We start from the raw sequence: 15,090 nt of genomic DNA, 5'->3' as shown, positions 1-15,090 counted from the left end.
GGCGCGATGAGTGCTAAAATTATCACACATAATATCTTAAAAGTTCATAGAAATTAGAAATCTTACCAAATGAGAGGAGAACACTGGCCGTTCTGCATATGCGATCATACTCTTGATTATGTCCGAACAATCAGTCTCAAAGCAAGGCATGCCTATCTGAATGCACTCTGTTTTGTCCATGCATGCTTTGAGTTTGAGACAAACAAAATATAGGTTATGCTTCTGTTAGCGTAAAAGGCTGACTAGGCCCATGGGGAGTGAATGATGGAGGCCAAGTTTAGTTATAAACTTTTACTAAAATATTACTTATTAAGCCCAACACGGTAATGCCAAACGTTGACAAGTTGATATATCAGGCTAAGCAAATTAGCATAACACAAAGATTAAAATTTTAGTATCAGTTTTATCTTATTTTACTCGGAGACATGTCCATCGTTCGTTTTTATGTTTTGACGGTTTTTTTTTTTTTGATTCTGCATATTAGCACGTGTTTTTCTATGTTTATTACTTTATTTTTATTGCAATCTGGCATTGTATACTATTTACCTACTTTCTCTTTTAATTTATTTTCAAAAGTTTTTCTTATAAATATTAAAATTTCAAATCTAAAACTACAAAACATATAGCATTCAAAAAGAAAATCATTTAGCCAAAATTTTCTCAATTCATCTCTTTTAAGAAATTAACACTTAAAATAATTCTTTTATAATTAATAAAATATTATAATCCCAACATCTATTCTATTAATTGGGAAGGATTACATAATATCTAACCTCACTAAGGGTAAATAATTACAATAGATGCCATTAGAATTTTAGTATTTCAAGTGAAAACACAGAATTTCGTCGAGGGGTATAATTGACAATTGGGACTCAAAAGGACGCGGATCTTGGAGATTGAATCGGATATCTATCTGGTAAATGAGACGGATCGCTGATACATCTGCGGTAAAACACAACTGGGCTTTATGTTAATTGGCCCATTGTTAATATCAGGCCTTATGTAACATATCTACAAACATTAAACAGAAAATTAGTTAGATAACACGTAAATAAATCTATTTTTATATCAAGCACAACTTAAAATTCGGAAAATCATTTATTCTATATAACAACCCTATTCAAAAATATTCCGTAATCACGTAATCAACCCGATTAAGGATAAACTTATTCTAATATTATAACACGTAATCAAATCTATTTCCATATCAATCACAACTTAAATTTTGCATAATCAAAGATACAAAAATTTTCCAAATCCAAACAACTCCATATAATTTCTAAATCATCACAAAATCTCCGGGATGCTATCAATTAAAATGCAATTAAATAATTTCCTTGTGCTGAAAAAATCTTTCCATATAAACGAAAACAATTAACTTCCTTTTTTTTTATATTTAAAATCATAAAATCTTTTCAAATCCATATTTGTTCTAAATCATACCCAAAAAATAGCATAATATCAATTATATACCTAAAATATTCTATTCGCATTTATCCTCTTCCCCGATAATTCTCTAAAACCTAGAAAATTATAGCCGTATTTCGATTAGTATAAATATATGATCCAATGTTATGTTAAACTCACCTTCTCAAGCTTTCACTCTTTCTCTACACAATCCCACTAAGAAAATGGCAGCTGAGCTAGCATTCACCACCCTTGCTGATGTCAAACCTTTCAAAACAGAATGGAGAATTCAAGTTAAAATTGTCCATTCTTGGACTCAATACACTCAATACACTGGAGAAACCGTCGAAATGATTCTTGCTGATACCTCTGTAAGTAACTATATCATTCTTATATACAAATAATCGTGTATCATATATACACCATAGTTTTGTATGTTTAACATGACTTATTTTTCAATATTCAGGGTACTTTGATCCATGCTACCATTAAGAAGCAACAATTGAACAAACTGCAAAGGTTCATTACCTCTGGGGAGTGGCGTATTATCGAGAAATTTACACTAGCCAAGTCAACAGGAAAATACCGTGCAACTAAACATGGTTTCAAAATGTCCATGATGCAAAAAACTGTAATAACTCGAACTCCTCCTCTTTCTAATGACATTTATTTGGATCTGGCAAACTTTCAAGATGTTTTGGATGAAGGAGGATTGAATGAAAACATCTTAATTGGTAATATATTTTTCTTTTTATTTTTAGTTATTATTCTTTGCATATTTTAATAATAGATATTCATCAAAAACCAAATATTAATTTCTTAATTTTGTAGATGTACTTGGACAGGTTGTTAGTTTCAATGAGATGAAAACTCATGATGTTAACAACAAAATCACAAAGAAACTTGATCTTGAACTCAGAGACACAAAGTAATTTCATATGGCTTTACCCTATTATAATATATCTTATGTTATTTGTACTTACAATTATCTCACAACTTATTTTCTTATATAGTGATGAACGGCTGAAATGTACTCTTTGGGGGAGATTTGCTGAGGCAATGTGGAATGCATGTCAAAATGCAGGCACTGAGAGGGTGATTGCCTTACTTCGTCTTGCTAAGATCAATTCATTCAAAGGTATAAAACGTTTTTGATAAAACATTTTTGGGATTTTTAAAGGCAGATCACAGAATATATTTATACTAATAGTACTCATTTTGTTAGGTGAAAGATCAGTTTCAAATGCATTTGACATGTCTCTGTTGGAAATCAATGCTACCTACCCTGCTGTTCTTGAATTTGTGGCCAAGTAAGATAGGGGCAAACTTAATATTGCTTTTGAAAATAATTAGATTGTATATCCTATTGATATTATGATAAGTTGATTTTTTTTTTTAATTGTCATGTAGTTTACCCCCTGATGCTATGCCTCTGGCTATCCAAGAAGTTAAGCCAAAACATGGGAATCAACTGATGAAAAAAAAGGAATACTATGATCGTTTTCCAAGGAAAACCATCTCTGGACTCTTTTGTTTTTCTGAGGTAATAGTTGTGATTAATACTAATTGCCTCTATTAGTAATAATTATGTTTAAAATACTAATTCTCTATTATTATGTATAGATTGGGAAATGCAACATAATTGTTACCATAATGAAGATCGACACAGACTACTCGTGGTATTTCTTTTGTTGTCTGAAGTGTCACAAAACTGCCTATAAGATACCAAAAGTGGAAAATGAGATTGCCAAAAAAGGTAAGAAAGAAATGTTTTGGTGTCCAACATGTAAGGAAGACACTCCTAAGGTGGTTCCAAGGTAACAATTTCCCATTTGATTATATAGCTATTATGTTAGTTAATAACTATCTATCTAACTTTGTATGAAAATCTTTTTATATGAAGGTACCTTTTAAACGTGGGAGTTATGGATAGCACTGGTGACACCAATTTTCTGATCTTTGATAAAAATGCACAAGAGATCATTGGCGTTTCTGCTGAAGATCTGCTTGAAGGAAACTGGGATGAGGTAAACAAATGATCATGTGTAAGTTATGTAGATAATAATTGTCCTACATCTAAAATATTATGTTGCTATTGTGATAACAGATTCAGGATCCAACAAACTTGCCTCAGCCAATCAAAGATTTGGTTGGAAAGACTTTCCAATTTCTGGTGACTGTTGGAAAAGAAAACATCAATGAAACAGATGATACCTACAAGGTTTCCACTATTTGGCTGGGTAATGATTTTGATAATCTAGATACTATTGAAGATTCTGACCAGCCGACTGACCAACATAATGATCTATCTATTGATCAGGTAATGTTAGTAGATGCAACCAAAATCATTCTATCAAAAACCTTTTCAAGTTTATCTCTAAAGGGCTGGATCGTTGTTACACTTAATTAGTGAGTACCCTGTGATATTACTAACAAATCTAGGATGTATCTATAGATAACTGAGTAATTTGTATCCTAATATATTCATAATAATCATGGTAAATGTTTGACTAATTGTTTTCTCTTGGATTAATAGGACGCACTTGCTTTGACCTATAGCAGTGAAACCACAGATGCTAATGGTCCTACATCATCTACTCCTTCTTCCAAGCGTAGTATTGATGACTGTTCTGTGGACTGTGAAGGTCAGAGTTCTACTACTAAAAAAGCATGTGTTCCTTCCATTCTTGGTGACATTGAGAAGGAAGAGATTGAAGTTGGGAAGAAATAAGTAGTGATGTATTGGAATAATGTAGGGAGCTTGGTTTGAGATGTGTTTTTTATTGGTTTTTTCTTTGCTTCAAGTTTTTAAAATTTCAGATGTTATTTGTTTCCTATGCAACTTTCTACTTCAAATCAGATTTATTTTGTTGAATAATATCTACCAAGTTTCTGCTTAATTTCAGTTCTTTACTAACTACCAATAAAAACTATAAGATTTTTCAAAGATGAATAAGCAAAAAAATAAGAGTTCACTAACCTTATAATTGGATTGCAATTTGAACTTGATCCATAACTTATAGTAGGTAAAAAAATCTGCAAACATGAAACAGATTCCCATGTTATTTATGTAATATGTTTTGACACGTGAACATGATCAAATCAAAAGAAAAAATAACTAACCTTAGAATTATAAAGCGGCAATTAACTTGAAAATAGGAAATCTATAAGTTAGAGTTGTCATCTAAATATCAAAACCTGAAAAAGATGATGTAGAACAAACTGTTAAAAACATTGAAGAAACTAATGACATACAATGAAGAAACTAATTAATGGTATTAGAATGAATATATTAAACAATACTGATTTAGCATAAATAATAATAATCTTTAAATAACAAAACACGAGATCAACAAAAGAGTATGAGATCTTTAATAAAAGATTCTAAAAATAAATAAAGGAGCAATCAAGTAGATTTGCAATTCCATATGGAAAACAAAATATGTCATATATAATTATAATCTTTTCAGTTATACGAAATCACTGTAAATATGGTTGTTTGGATTTATGGTCAGATCACTTCTAATCCAATTACCACTTTTAATCTTCATCTATTCTCCTAATCGAAGATATTGAAACAACCATTTTAAAGGTTTTTTCTTAAGATCTTAGAAGAATAATATCAGTCTTTTTCACAGAACAAATACTATTTAACATTTCTAACCTATTTATTGATTTTCAACAGAATGAAGAGACGGAAAAACACAACTCTCAAAGAAAATTTGAACGTGCAGCAGACACCTAAACCAAAGCGGTCTAGGTCTCAGCAGAATGATGAAAACATCAATCCAAATCAACAGAACCATCTGGATACGAGTGATGTTCAAGTTAAAGGAATTTTTGATAGACTAATGGTTGGAATAAGTAACATACCTTCACAGGCAAGGTCTACTCTGTCTCCTCTGACGGAAACTGGTCCTTCTTCTTCAACATATATGCCACAGGAAACAATAGGTATGTTAACATGGTTTTGTTAAACAGACCATTTATTAATGAAACTAACTATGCTGGCACAATAATGGTTTAGGCGATGAATCTACGGTTACTACAAATATGACTCTAAGATCAGCAAAAAAAAATGCTAGGAGTCAGAGAAGACCTTTTCAAGATCTGCAGAATTTTTCAAACTCAGCAGATATATTGAGTGAGGTTCAACATACACCGATGAATCCAAAAAAAGCACCAGAAAAGAAAGCAAAAAAGTATAGTCCTCCATCTGTTAACAGCAAACAAGGTATACAAATTATAATTTATTCATCTGAAAATGTATTTTCTCAAACCTGGGTCTTAACACAACAGGTTTAATAGAAGAAAACTAATAGTTGAATTTTATAAAATGTAGCTACTAAGGGTATTACACTTACCAAACCACAAAACTCTTTGAGGTTTGCCAAGTCTATTGCAAAGGAGAAGAATACATCAAACAATACGCCACTCTGTCCAATCAATGAAGAACACAATGATGAAGTCCTGCATTCTGAAGAAGAAACATATATTAATATGATTGATTATCAAAGCAAATGTAAGTGTGAATTTCTATGATATATTTTTACTAAACTTAACAAGCATTCATTCACTGATCTGTTTGAAAAACATAAATAGGCGGTTTGGAAGAATCACGTGAACAAGTTTACGATTGCAGTAGTGCAGATGAAACTGAATCCGAAACATCAGAATCAGATTATCAAAACATAGAGGATATCCCTACTGAACTCAAGCAAAGATACGAGTTTTTGTCAATGTTAGATGAAAGTTTGACTAAAGCTTTTGGAGAAAGGAAAACTACTAATGTTTCTAGCAGAAATAAACAAAACACAGGTATTATCTAAGGAGATTAATTTTGAATATTTTCTGAAACCAAGATTACATAAAGTATAGATTTCTGATTTTTGTCTCTGTTATTGTAGAGTACCTAGATCATGGAGATCCTATCTACTCATGTTCGTATTGTGGTGCTATAATGTGGTATGGAGAACGCATTAACAGACACAAGAAAGTTCGTAAACCAATATTTACTCAGTGTTGTTTGCAAGGATCAGTCAAATTGCCTTTCCTTTGTAATCAACCAGAGTTGTTATTTGCGTTGCTAACCAATGATGATGACATGAGTAGACACTTTAGAGAGAACATCCGAGCCTATAACATGATTTTTTCATTTACTTCTCTTGGAGGAAAATGTGATAACTCTGTTACTTTAGGTCGTGGTCCTAATATGTTTCAAATTCAAGGAGAGAACTACCATCAAATGGGAAGTTTGAAACCTGGAGAAGGTGAGTTTCCTAAGTTCAGTCAACTATATATAGTTGATACAGAGAATGAAGTTGAAAACAGAGCAGGAATTTTAAGGTATGTTTGCTATTTTAAAACTAGCAAACAGAGTTTCCATATAACATGTTTTATCTACAATGGAATGACGTTGCTAACTAGGTCCCTTTTATGTTGCAGCAAAGGGAAATCAACTGAGAAGTATAAGAAGAAGCCAAAGCTGAGAAAAGAAATCATTGAGGCCATAATTAAGCTGTTAAATGATGTTAATCCATACGTTGAGCATTTTAGGCAAGCTCGTGACAGGTTTAATACCAATCCTGAACAGAGTTTTCACATGAAAATAGTAAGCAATCGTGTCAAAGATGGAAGAACATATTCAGTACCAACAGCTTCAGAGGTTGCAGCGCTGATTCCAGGTGATTTTCATATTGGTATGCCAAGTCGTGACATTGTTATTGAAGAAAAATCTGGGTTTTTACAAAGAATCAGTGAAATAGAACCATGTTATCTTGCTCTGCAATATCCTTTGCTGTTTCCAAATGGTGAGGATGGATATAGACCAGGTATTTTAAAAGGAAATAATCATGGTAAAAAGAAGAACAAGGAAGAAGAAACTGAAGAGAATAAGTGCATAAGCTTGCGTCAATGGTATGCGTTTCGTATTCAAGAGAGAAAGAATGAACCAAGTCTCTTACTAAGGTCAAAACGGTTGTTCCAACATTTCTTGGTTGATGCTTACACTACAATTGAGGCCAATAGGCTGAAATATATTAAGCTGAATCAGTCAAGTTTGAGAGCTTCTAACTATGATTCTGTTAAAGAGGCGGCATCTTCAGGAAAGAATGATATGAATGAAGAAGGAAAAGCTTTTTATTTACCAGCTACTTTTGTTGGTGGTCCAAGATACATGAAGAATATGTACATGGATGCAATGTCTACATGCAATCATTATGGATTTCCAGATCTATTCATTACGTTCACGTGCAATCCAAAATGGCCAGAATTGGTAAGATTCTGTACTGAAAGAAATTGTAATTCCGATGATAGGCCAGAGATCATAAGCAGGATGTTCAAAATGAAGCTGAATTCTCTAATGGATGATTTAACGAAGAAACATATATTGGGGAAGACTGTTTCTTCAATTACAGGTATAAAACTATTTTTTTAACAAAATAAGCTTTAAATACTACTAAATTCTAACTAGAGTGTTTTATGGAGTTTTTTCAGATATGTATCAACATGTGAAGCTGGATGGAGAATATTGAAACATCCTATACATTATAGGTCAACGTCTGTTCAGAGATTATCCTTCCATCTACCAGGAAAACAACTATTATACTTCAAAGCTGATGATGAGGTGAAAACAGTTCTCCAACGTTCAGAATTACAAAATTCAATGTTTCTAGCTTGGTTTGAGTTGAACAAGCGGTGTCCAAAAGCAAAAGGTCTCACATACACTCAGATTCCAGAGTTTTTTACTTGGGATGGAAAAACTAGAAATTTCAATATGAGGAAGCAACCAGGAAATACAATAGGAAGGATAAATTATGTTCCACTCATTTATGAGGAAGGTTATTATTTAAGAGTGCTTCTTAATACCCAAACAGGACCTGAAAGTTTTGATGACATAAAAACAGTGAATGGCGTTGTTTACAAGACTTTCAAGGAGACATGTTATGCTTTGGGTTTGCTAGACGATGACCAGGAGTATATTGATACCATCAAAACTACCAGTTTCTGGGCCACTGGAAACTACTTGCGTTGTATGTTTGTTGTAATGCTCCAGTCAACAAGCTTATCTCAACCGGAAGTAGTTTGGGAAAAAACATGGGAAATCCTCTCAGAAGATATCGAAAGAAAAAGGAGAGAGTACTTCAACCGACCAGGTAAATTTGTGTTTAAAAAAAAGTCAGCCTCTTTGGTTTGTTTAAATAGTGGTTATTAAAAAATTGTATTACTTTATACCATGATTATTCTGTCTTACTTATGAACATGTTTTGATTTATTGGGACGCAGAACTAACACTTACGGACGAGCAAAAACAGATTTTAGCTTTAAAAGAAATCAACAGCATCTTAAGAAGCAATGGAACATCTCTAACAGCTTTCAAAACAATGCCTCAGTTACCTGATGAGGAAATTGATGATAGTAACGTCCTGATACTTGACGAAAAAAACTATGATCGCAAAGAACAGAAGAAAATACTTGAAGAATCCTTGCAAAAAATGACGGATGAGCAGAAGAGTGTTTATTCAGAGATCATCGATGCTGTTGATAATGACAAGGGAGGTGTCTTCTTTGTCTATGGATTTGGTGGAACTGGTAAAACTTTTATATATAAGACACTATCAGCTTCTCTAAGATCTAGAGGTTCAATTGTGCTAAATGTTGCTTCCAGTGGCATTGCTTCTCTACTGTTACCTAGTGGGAGAACAGTGCACTCTCGGTTTGGTATTCCATTAAATCCTGACGACTTCACTGTATGTAATATTGAGAAAGGTTCAAATCAGGCAGAATTAATAGAAGAATCGTCTTTGATAATTTGGGATGAAGCTCCTATGATGAGTAAGCATTGTTTTGAATCATTGGATAGGAGCTTGTCTGACATTATTAAAGGTGGTGGAAACAAACCTTTTGGTGGCAAAGTTGTTGTTTTTGGTGGTGATTTCAGACAGGTACTACCTGTGATACATGGTGCTGGGAGGGCAGAAATTTGTATGGCTGCACTTAATGCTTCTTATATTTGGAATCATTGTAAAGTTCTGAAGCTCACGAAAAATATGCGGCTTCTTTCAAAGGATTTGACTCCAAGTGAGGTGAATGATCTAAAGGAATTTTCAGAGTGGATTCTAGCAGTAGGTGATGGTAAGATAGCACAGCCTAATGATGGAGAAGTTATGATAGAAATTCCAGAAGAGTTTTTAATCACAAACGCTGAAAATCCAATTGAGGCAATAAGCAGGGAAGTTTATGGAGATCCTAAGTTATTGAAGGACAAAACAGATCCTGTTTTTTTCCAACAGAGGGCGATTTTGTGTCCTACCAATGAAGATGTGTGTATGATCAACGATTATATGCTTGATCGACTCGAAGGTTAGTATCCATTACTCTTAATGTTTTAGGATTTCTAAAGATATATGAATTAAAGTAAATCTTAATTTGTGTGTAGGTGATGAACATTTATACCTAAGTTCAGATTCTGTTGATCCTTCAGATATTGGAGGTAAAAATAATCCAGTGTTGACATCAGAGTTTTTGAACAGTCTCAAGATATCTGGATTGCCTAATCATGGTATAAGGTTGAAAGTTGGTTGCCCTGTGATGTTACTAAGAAACTTAGATCCAAGAGGAGGTTTAATGAATGGGACCAGGCTTCAAATAACACAATTAGGTGATAAAGTTACTGAGGCTGTGATTATTACAGGTGATAGAGTTGGAGATAAAGTCCTCCTTCCTAGGATATTGATTTCTCCATCTGACAGTAAACTCCCTTTCAAAATGCGTCGAAGACAACTTCCAATAGCAGTTGCTTTTGCAATGACCATTAATAAAAGTCAGGGGCAATCTTTGAATAACGTTGGTATCTATCTACCTAGACCATGCTTTTCTCATGGCCAACTCTATGTTGCTATCTCAAGGGTAACTTCAAAGACAGGACTGAAGATCCTCATAGTGGACAAAGAAGGGAAACCGCAAAAGGAAACAATGAATGTGGTGTTCAAGGAAGTTTTTCAGAACCTATAAGACTAAAGAAAGCAAGAAACATTTGGTCTACAAGGTAACAAACAATAACAATCAATAAAAACTGATTATTATTGTCAGCAATTACACTTTACTAATTTTTTATTGGTTGTCTGAACAGGTAGAAGCTGGCATGGAAATGGAAATTTGGTAGTAATCTCTTCAATCTAAGACTTCCATTGAAGAGATTATTTTACCAAACTTGGTCTGTTATTCTCTCAATTCTCTTTTTACACAAATTCATAAACTTCTATTATTAATATCAGCATAACTTTGTTTTAAAAAAGTTTTCATTTACATTTACATCATATTAAGTACAAATAGGTAAACTATTACAAGTTTACTAAGAAGAAATCATATACAGAATCTAAAAATTCTGTTAATTCATATAAACAAGTATTATTACTTTAATATCTTATCATCCAACAGAGAATATAGTAAAATCATTTTAGAAAAACAATTGACACATCACGATAAGTGTATATTTCATAAAACATGCTAATTCAGAAAGAGACACAACTAACAATAGCTAAATATTGGGAATAGATTACACCAAATTTGAATCATTAACACATCACTAACCTTTAACAGTGATTTCAGAATTTGGACTGGCTTTAAACGACATCAAATTTTCCTTCTTTAAAGATTTGAGTTTGGTCTGTAAACATTGAATTATCTAACTTCAGTACCATATATATTTAAAACATCTTTTGTGATAGAATAAATCGTAACAGAGAACTTATCTTTGTAAATCGTCTTCTATTGGCAATATCATCATCTTCGTAATAATCTGAAATCCATTTAGAAAAAGTTAAATGTTAAACCTTTTAAGGAAACAAAAGATTTTGTTAAAATCTTTACACTATGAAATTATAAAAACTATAAACTCAATGGCTTTGCAGATCTAAGAAGATAGATTGATTTACTTGGTAAACACAAATAAAATTGAAAATCAATTTGCGATTTCTTATAAAATTAATTGAAATCAAAAATTTTGACTATAATTGGTAATCCTAACTCATGTAAGTCAGGGTTCTTCAAATTTATTGCCCAATATCTCTGTTCAAATTGGAAATTTCTAAGATCGAAATCGAATCTACAAATTTAGATAAAAAAAATTTCAAAATCTGAATAAATAAAAGATTACCTCTATGAAGAATTCCGATTTTGAGATAGAAAGATGATAAACGCAGACGTAATACGTTGATAATCGAACAATTTTATCATCGATTCTTAGATCGACCATTAAGCTTTCAAGAACATAGGGTTTTTTTTTTCCACCGAAAAAGACCAAAAATGTCGTGTTGGATTTTTATCTGTCCAAAGAAAAAAACAAAAGTGCAAACATTTAATGAAATAAAAGAAAAAACGGAACATGGCCTGAATTCTATACCATGCATAATGGGTCTTATAATTCCGGCGGCCCAAAACTATTTTTCTCCTGTTTCAGTCATGAGCCTATATTTTTAAATTTGGTAAATCACCTATATATACTAATTAATATTGCATCAAGTTTCAAACTTAAATTTTTATGCACCAAACAAATTATATTACATTTGTTTAAAAAAATCTATTATTTTAATTACTCAATATTCAATCTTACAAATATTACACAACAATAATAAAAATTTACATATATTCCAACAAAACCAAACAAACCACTCCAATCTTTCAACAAATCAAAATTATTACATTGTTACTTATATTTCTCTTCAAACTTTAAAACCAATCAAAAAATAAAAAACTACTGTACCAAATTCTATTTAAAACACTATAAAAATATAAAACCCCGCACGTACGTGCGGGTCCGGACCTAGTTATTAGTTAAGTTATAGAGGTTCTACTTTGATTTTTTGATTATTTTTATTCAGAAACACGAACACGAGCTCGTTACGTCACGCCAGTAATTGGAAAAACGGTCTATTTCCCCACGAGAAGTATCACATCATAACAGATAGAGCCCAATCTATGACCATGTGCTAGATGTCTCCGAAAAAATACTTCTCAACTTATATCCCCATAAATTCATAGTTCGAATCCTATTTCTCCACAAATATGGGTTTAATCGGTTCACAAATTAAATCCGATAGAAAACCACATAAACCAATATAACCAAATTAAAAATCAGATCCAATGTAAACCCTACCCGATTTCTTCTTCTTCTTCACCCAACCCATGAAACTCATTAAGAACATGCCACATAGACCAAGAAACAAAAATTATGAATTTAAATTCAAGTAAAATCTGATACAATTTTCAATTGGATGCTAACAACTGCTCGTATACATTTTGCGGAACACTTTCTGAACAAGAAGCATGAAAATGGTGAATTGGATATGAGAAAACGTCAAAATCAAAGATAGCCTTGATGGAGATTTCGAACTATGTCTACACTCATCACCCAAGCAAGCTCCAGTCTGATTCCAGCTCACTATCACATTCTTCTTCTCTTCAAATCTCACCACGAATTTTGATCCATGGCCACAAATCGCTCATCCGCCAGTAATTTCACCGAGAAGAACTGCGTTCTGCGTCACATAAACAACGCCAGATCAGAGATGGAGCTTAGCGGTGAAATCGTTGCCGGAAGTGAAAACGACGCGACAGATGGTAAAGACGATGTGTAGTGACGATTGCAGGCGTCAATGGTGGACTGATTCGCAGAGGAGTCGTACTGGATAGTGGATACCATTGCCCGTATTTGAGAATTTGATGAGTGAATGGATGGATTCCAAAAGTGAATTCAGACATGAAGTAACAGCGGAGAGATCGAGAAGGATGGTGGTGGTAGTTGTCACGGAGACCAATACGACGTGATTTGGGCAAATAACGGTGGTTTGATCTCTTTCAACAACTGCAACAAAGCTTCTCAAATTGTTGTGGTAGCAAAAACGTTTGGTTGAACTGCAAAGTGATTCATCTTCATCAAAAGAAAATTAAGGAAATTTTTGTTAACATGTTCACATGAAATTTGAATTTTTGATAACATGTTGAACAACGATGAAACAATGTAATCAAAATTTCGAGAATAGAACCATCAATTTTGTAGAGAAATGGTGAACACAGAAGCAAAAATTTCTGATTTAAATACGTAAAAAAAAAAAAAAAAAAAAAAAAACTGGAAATAGGATTCGCCGATCTAAGAAAATCCATGGAAGAGGAGAGAGATAGGTTAGGTTTCATAAGTACAGCTTTTGAAGGAAGGTTAAGCTATGGCGAAGGGAGCGAGTGAAGCTAGAAGATGAACATAGAGAGATTACGGGAGAGAAAGAAGAAGAATTGGTATGTTACGGCTTACGGGTTAAGAAGGATGTTGGGTTGGGTGGGTAACGTGGGTTTGCTTGGGTCGGGTTCAATTAGTTGTAATCGGGTCAGAATTGGTTTAGATTAGGTTTAATCCGGTTTAATATTTTCGTTAGTTTGGTAAGCAGTCAGTAAACCGAACAAAACCAATGTTTGTGTGTAAATAAGATGAAAACTTTTATTTTAGGGAGAAATAGGATTTGAACTATGAATTTATGGGGATATAAGTTGAGAAGTATTTTTTCGGGGACATCTAGCACGTGGTCATAGATTGGGCTCTATCTGTTATGATGTGATGCTTCTCGTGGGAAAATAGATCGTTTTCCCCCAGTAATTAAAGACTTGAAGTGTTAAAAAGCTTAATCTTTTCATTTAATGCAAATGGATGTTTGTAATTTTAAATTTATCCATGTCAGACCATCAGGTATTCACTATTTATTCTAACTAAATAACCTCATGTTCCCATCATATAAAATTAGTGTGCCACTCACTGATGAATCTGTTTGTGTATGTGGATGTTAGCATTAACTATATCAACTAATGGGTAATGAGATGAAAAGTAGAAAAAAAGAAGAAGAAGTGAAAAGATAGAGTAAAAAGGTATTAAAAGAAAAAATAGAAAACAAAAGTAATGAAACTTACTCAAATAGATCTTATTACTCATTAATTTCTTTTACTACAAGTGGAGTGATAATATATAATGAGTCCAAATTGTTTTAAGGATTGTGTAGGATTGAATTCTTCACGTTATGAAAGTTGACACTTTGTCATGGGTTTCAACTTTCATGTCATTCCCAGCTATTAGTTGAAATATGCATATGCACGAACCAATGCCGATTCGACATCTGCGAGTGTCCTACGCAAAGCTTCAAAAAGTATGCATTTTTCATATACTACAAAAACCATTAACGAATCATTATCAGATTTGCAGCTTTCTTTTTTAAAACAAATTTGCAAGGAAAAAACAATAAATTCAAAAGTAAAACTAACAATTAACTTCAAAAACTAGGATTTTTCACTTGTAAAATAAGCAACTTGACTCACATACACGCATAAGAGGTATCATGTAACGTCAGTTTTTTTTTCTATTATTCAATCAGCATTTTAGAGTTTTTTTTACTAAAGCAAAAATTTAGTGTTGAAGATAATTAGTTTGTCTTTAAAAGCCCATATCATTTTTAAAAAAAGGCCCTAAAGAATAAATTTATAGCTTTTGCAACATATCCAAAACTTAACAAATTTTTAGTTTAAAAGACCTTAAAATTTTGAGGCCCCAACCAATCGATGGCTTCAGTTGCTTGGCCTCTGCGCTGGGGCCACGAACAATTATAGTATTGATATTTACATTTTGCTTATGTTTTTTTGGCCAAA

The 15,090-nt window shown here is 32.8% G+C and overlaps 1 protein-coding gene across 1 annotated transcript; it reads left to right on the top strand.

Annotated features, from left to right (window-relative positions):
- Positions 1 to 1,686: 1,686 nt before the first annotated feature.
- Positions 1,687 to 3,121, top strand: LOC9316570. Its single transcript, XM_021030141.1, has 3 exons — positions 1,687 to 1,778; positions 1,874 to 2,141; positions 2,239 to 3,121. The coding sequence occupies exons 1-3, from the start codon at positions 1,758 to 1,760 to the stop codon at positions 2,337 to 2,339; spliced, it is 390 nt and encodes a 129-aa protein (XP_020885800.1). The 5' UTR covers positions 1,687 to 1,757; the 3' UTR covers positions 2,340 to 3,121.
- Positions 3,122 to 15,090: the final 11,969 nt, after the last annotated feature.

Source organism: Arabidopsis lyrata, assembly GCF_000004255.2.
Source record: "Arabidopsis lyrata subsp. lyrata unplaced genomic scaffold ARALYscaffold_4, whole genome shotgun sequence".
Lineage (NCBI taxonomy): Eukaryota > Viridiplantae > Streptophyta > Magnoliopsida > Brassicales > Brassicaceae > Arabidopsis > Arabidopsis lyrata.
Note: the sequence above shows the minus strand (reverse complement) of the source record. Positions and strands in the feature narration are given on the sequence as shown.

Bases quoted from the DNA above. Each gene is read 5' to 3' on its own strand.
- LOC9316570 (XM_021030141.1), top strand. From the start codon at position 1,758: ATGATTCTTGCTGATACCTCT. The intron at 1,779-1,873 runs GTAAGTAACTAT...TTCAATATTCAG, and splicing joins TGATTCTTGCTGATACCTCT to GGTACTTTGATCCATGCTAC. The intron at 2,142-2,238 runs GTAATATATTTT...TTAATTTTGTAG, and splicing joins GAATGAAAACATCTTAATTG to ATGTACTTGGACAGGTTGTT.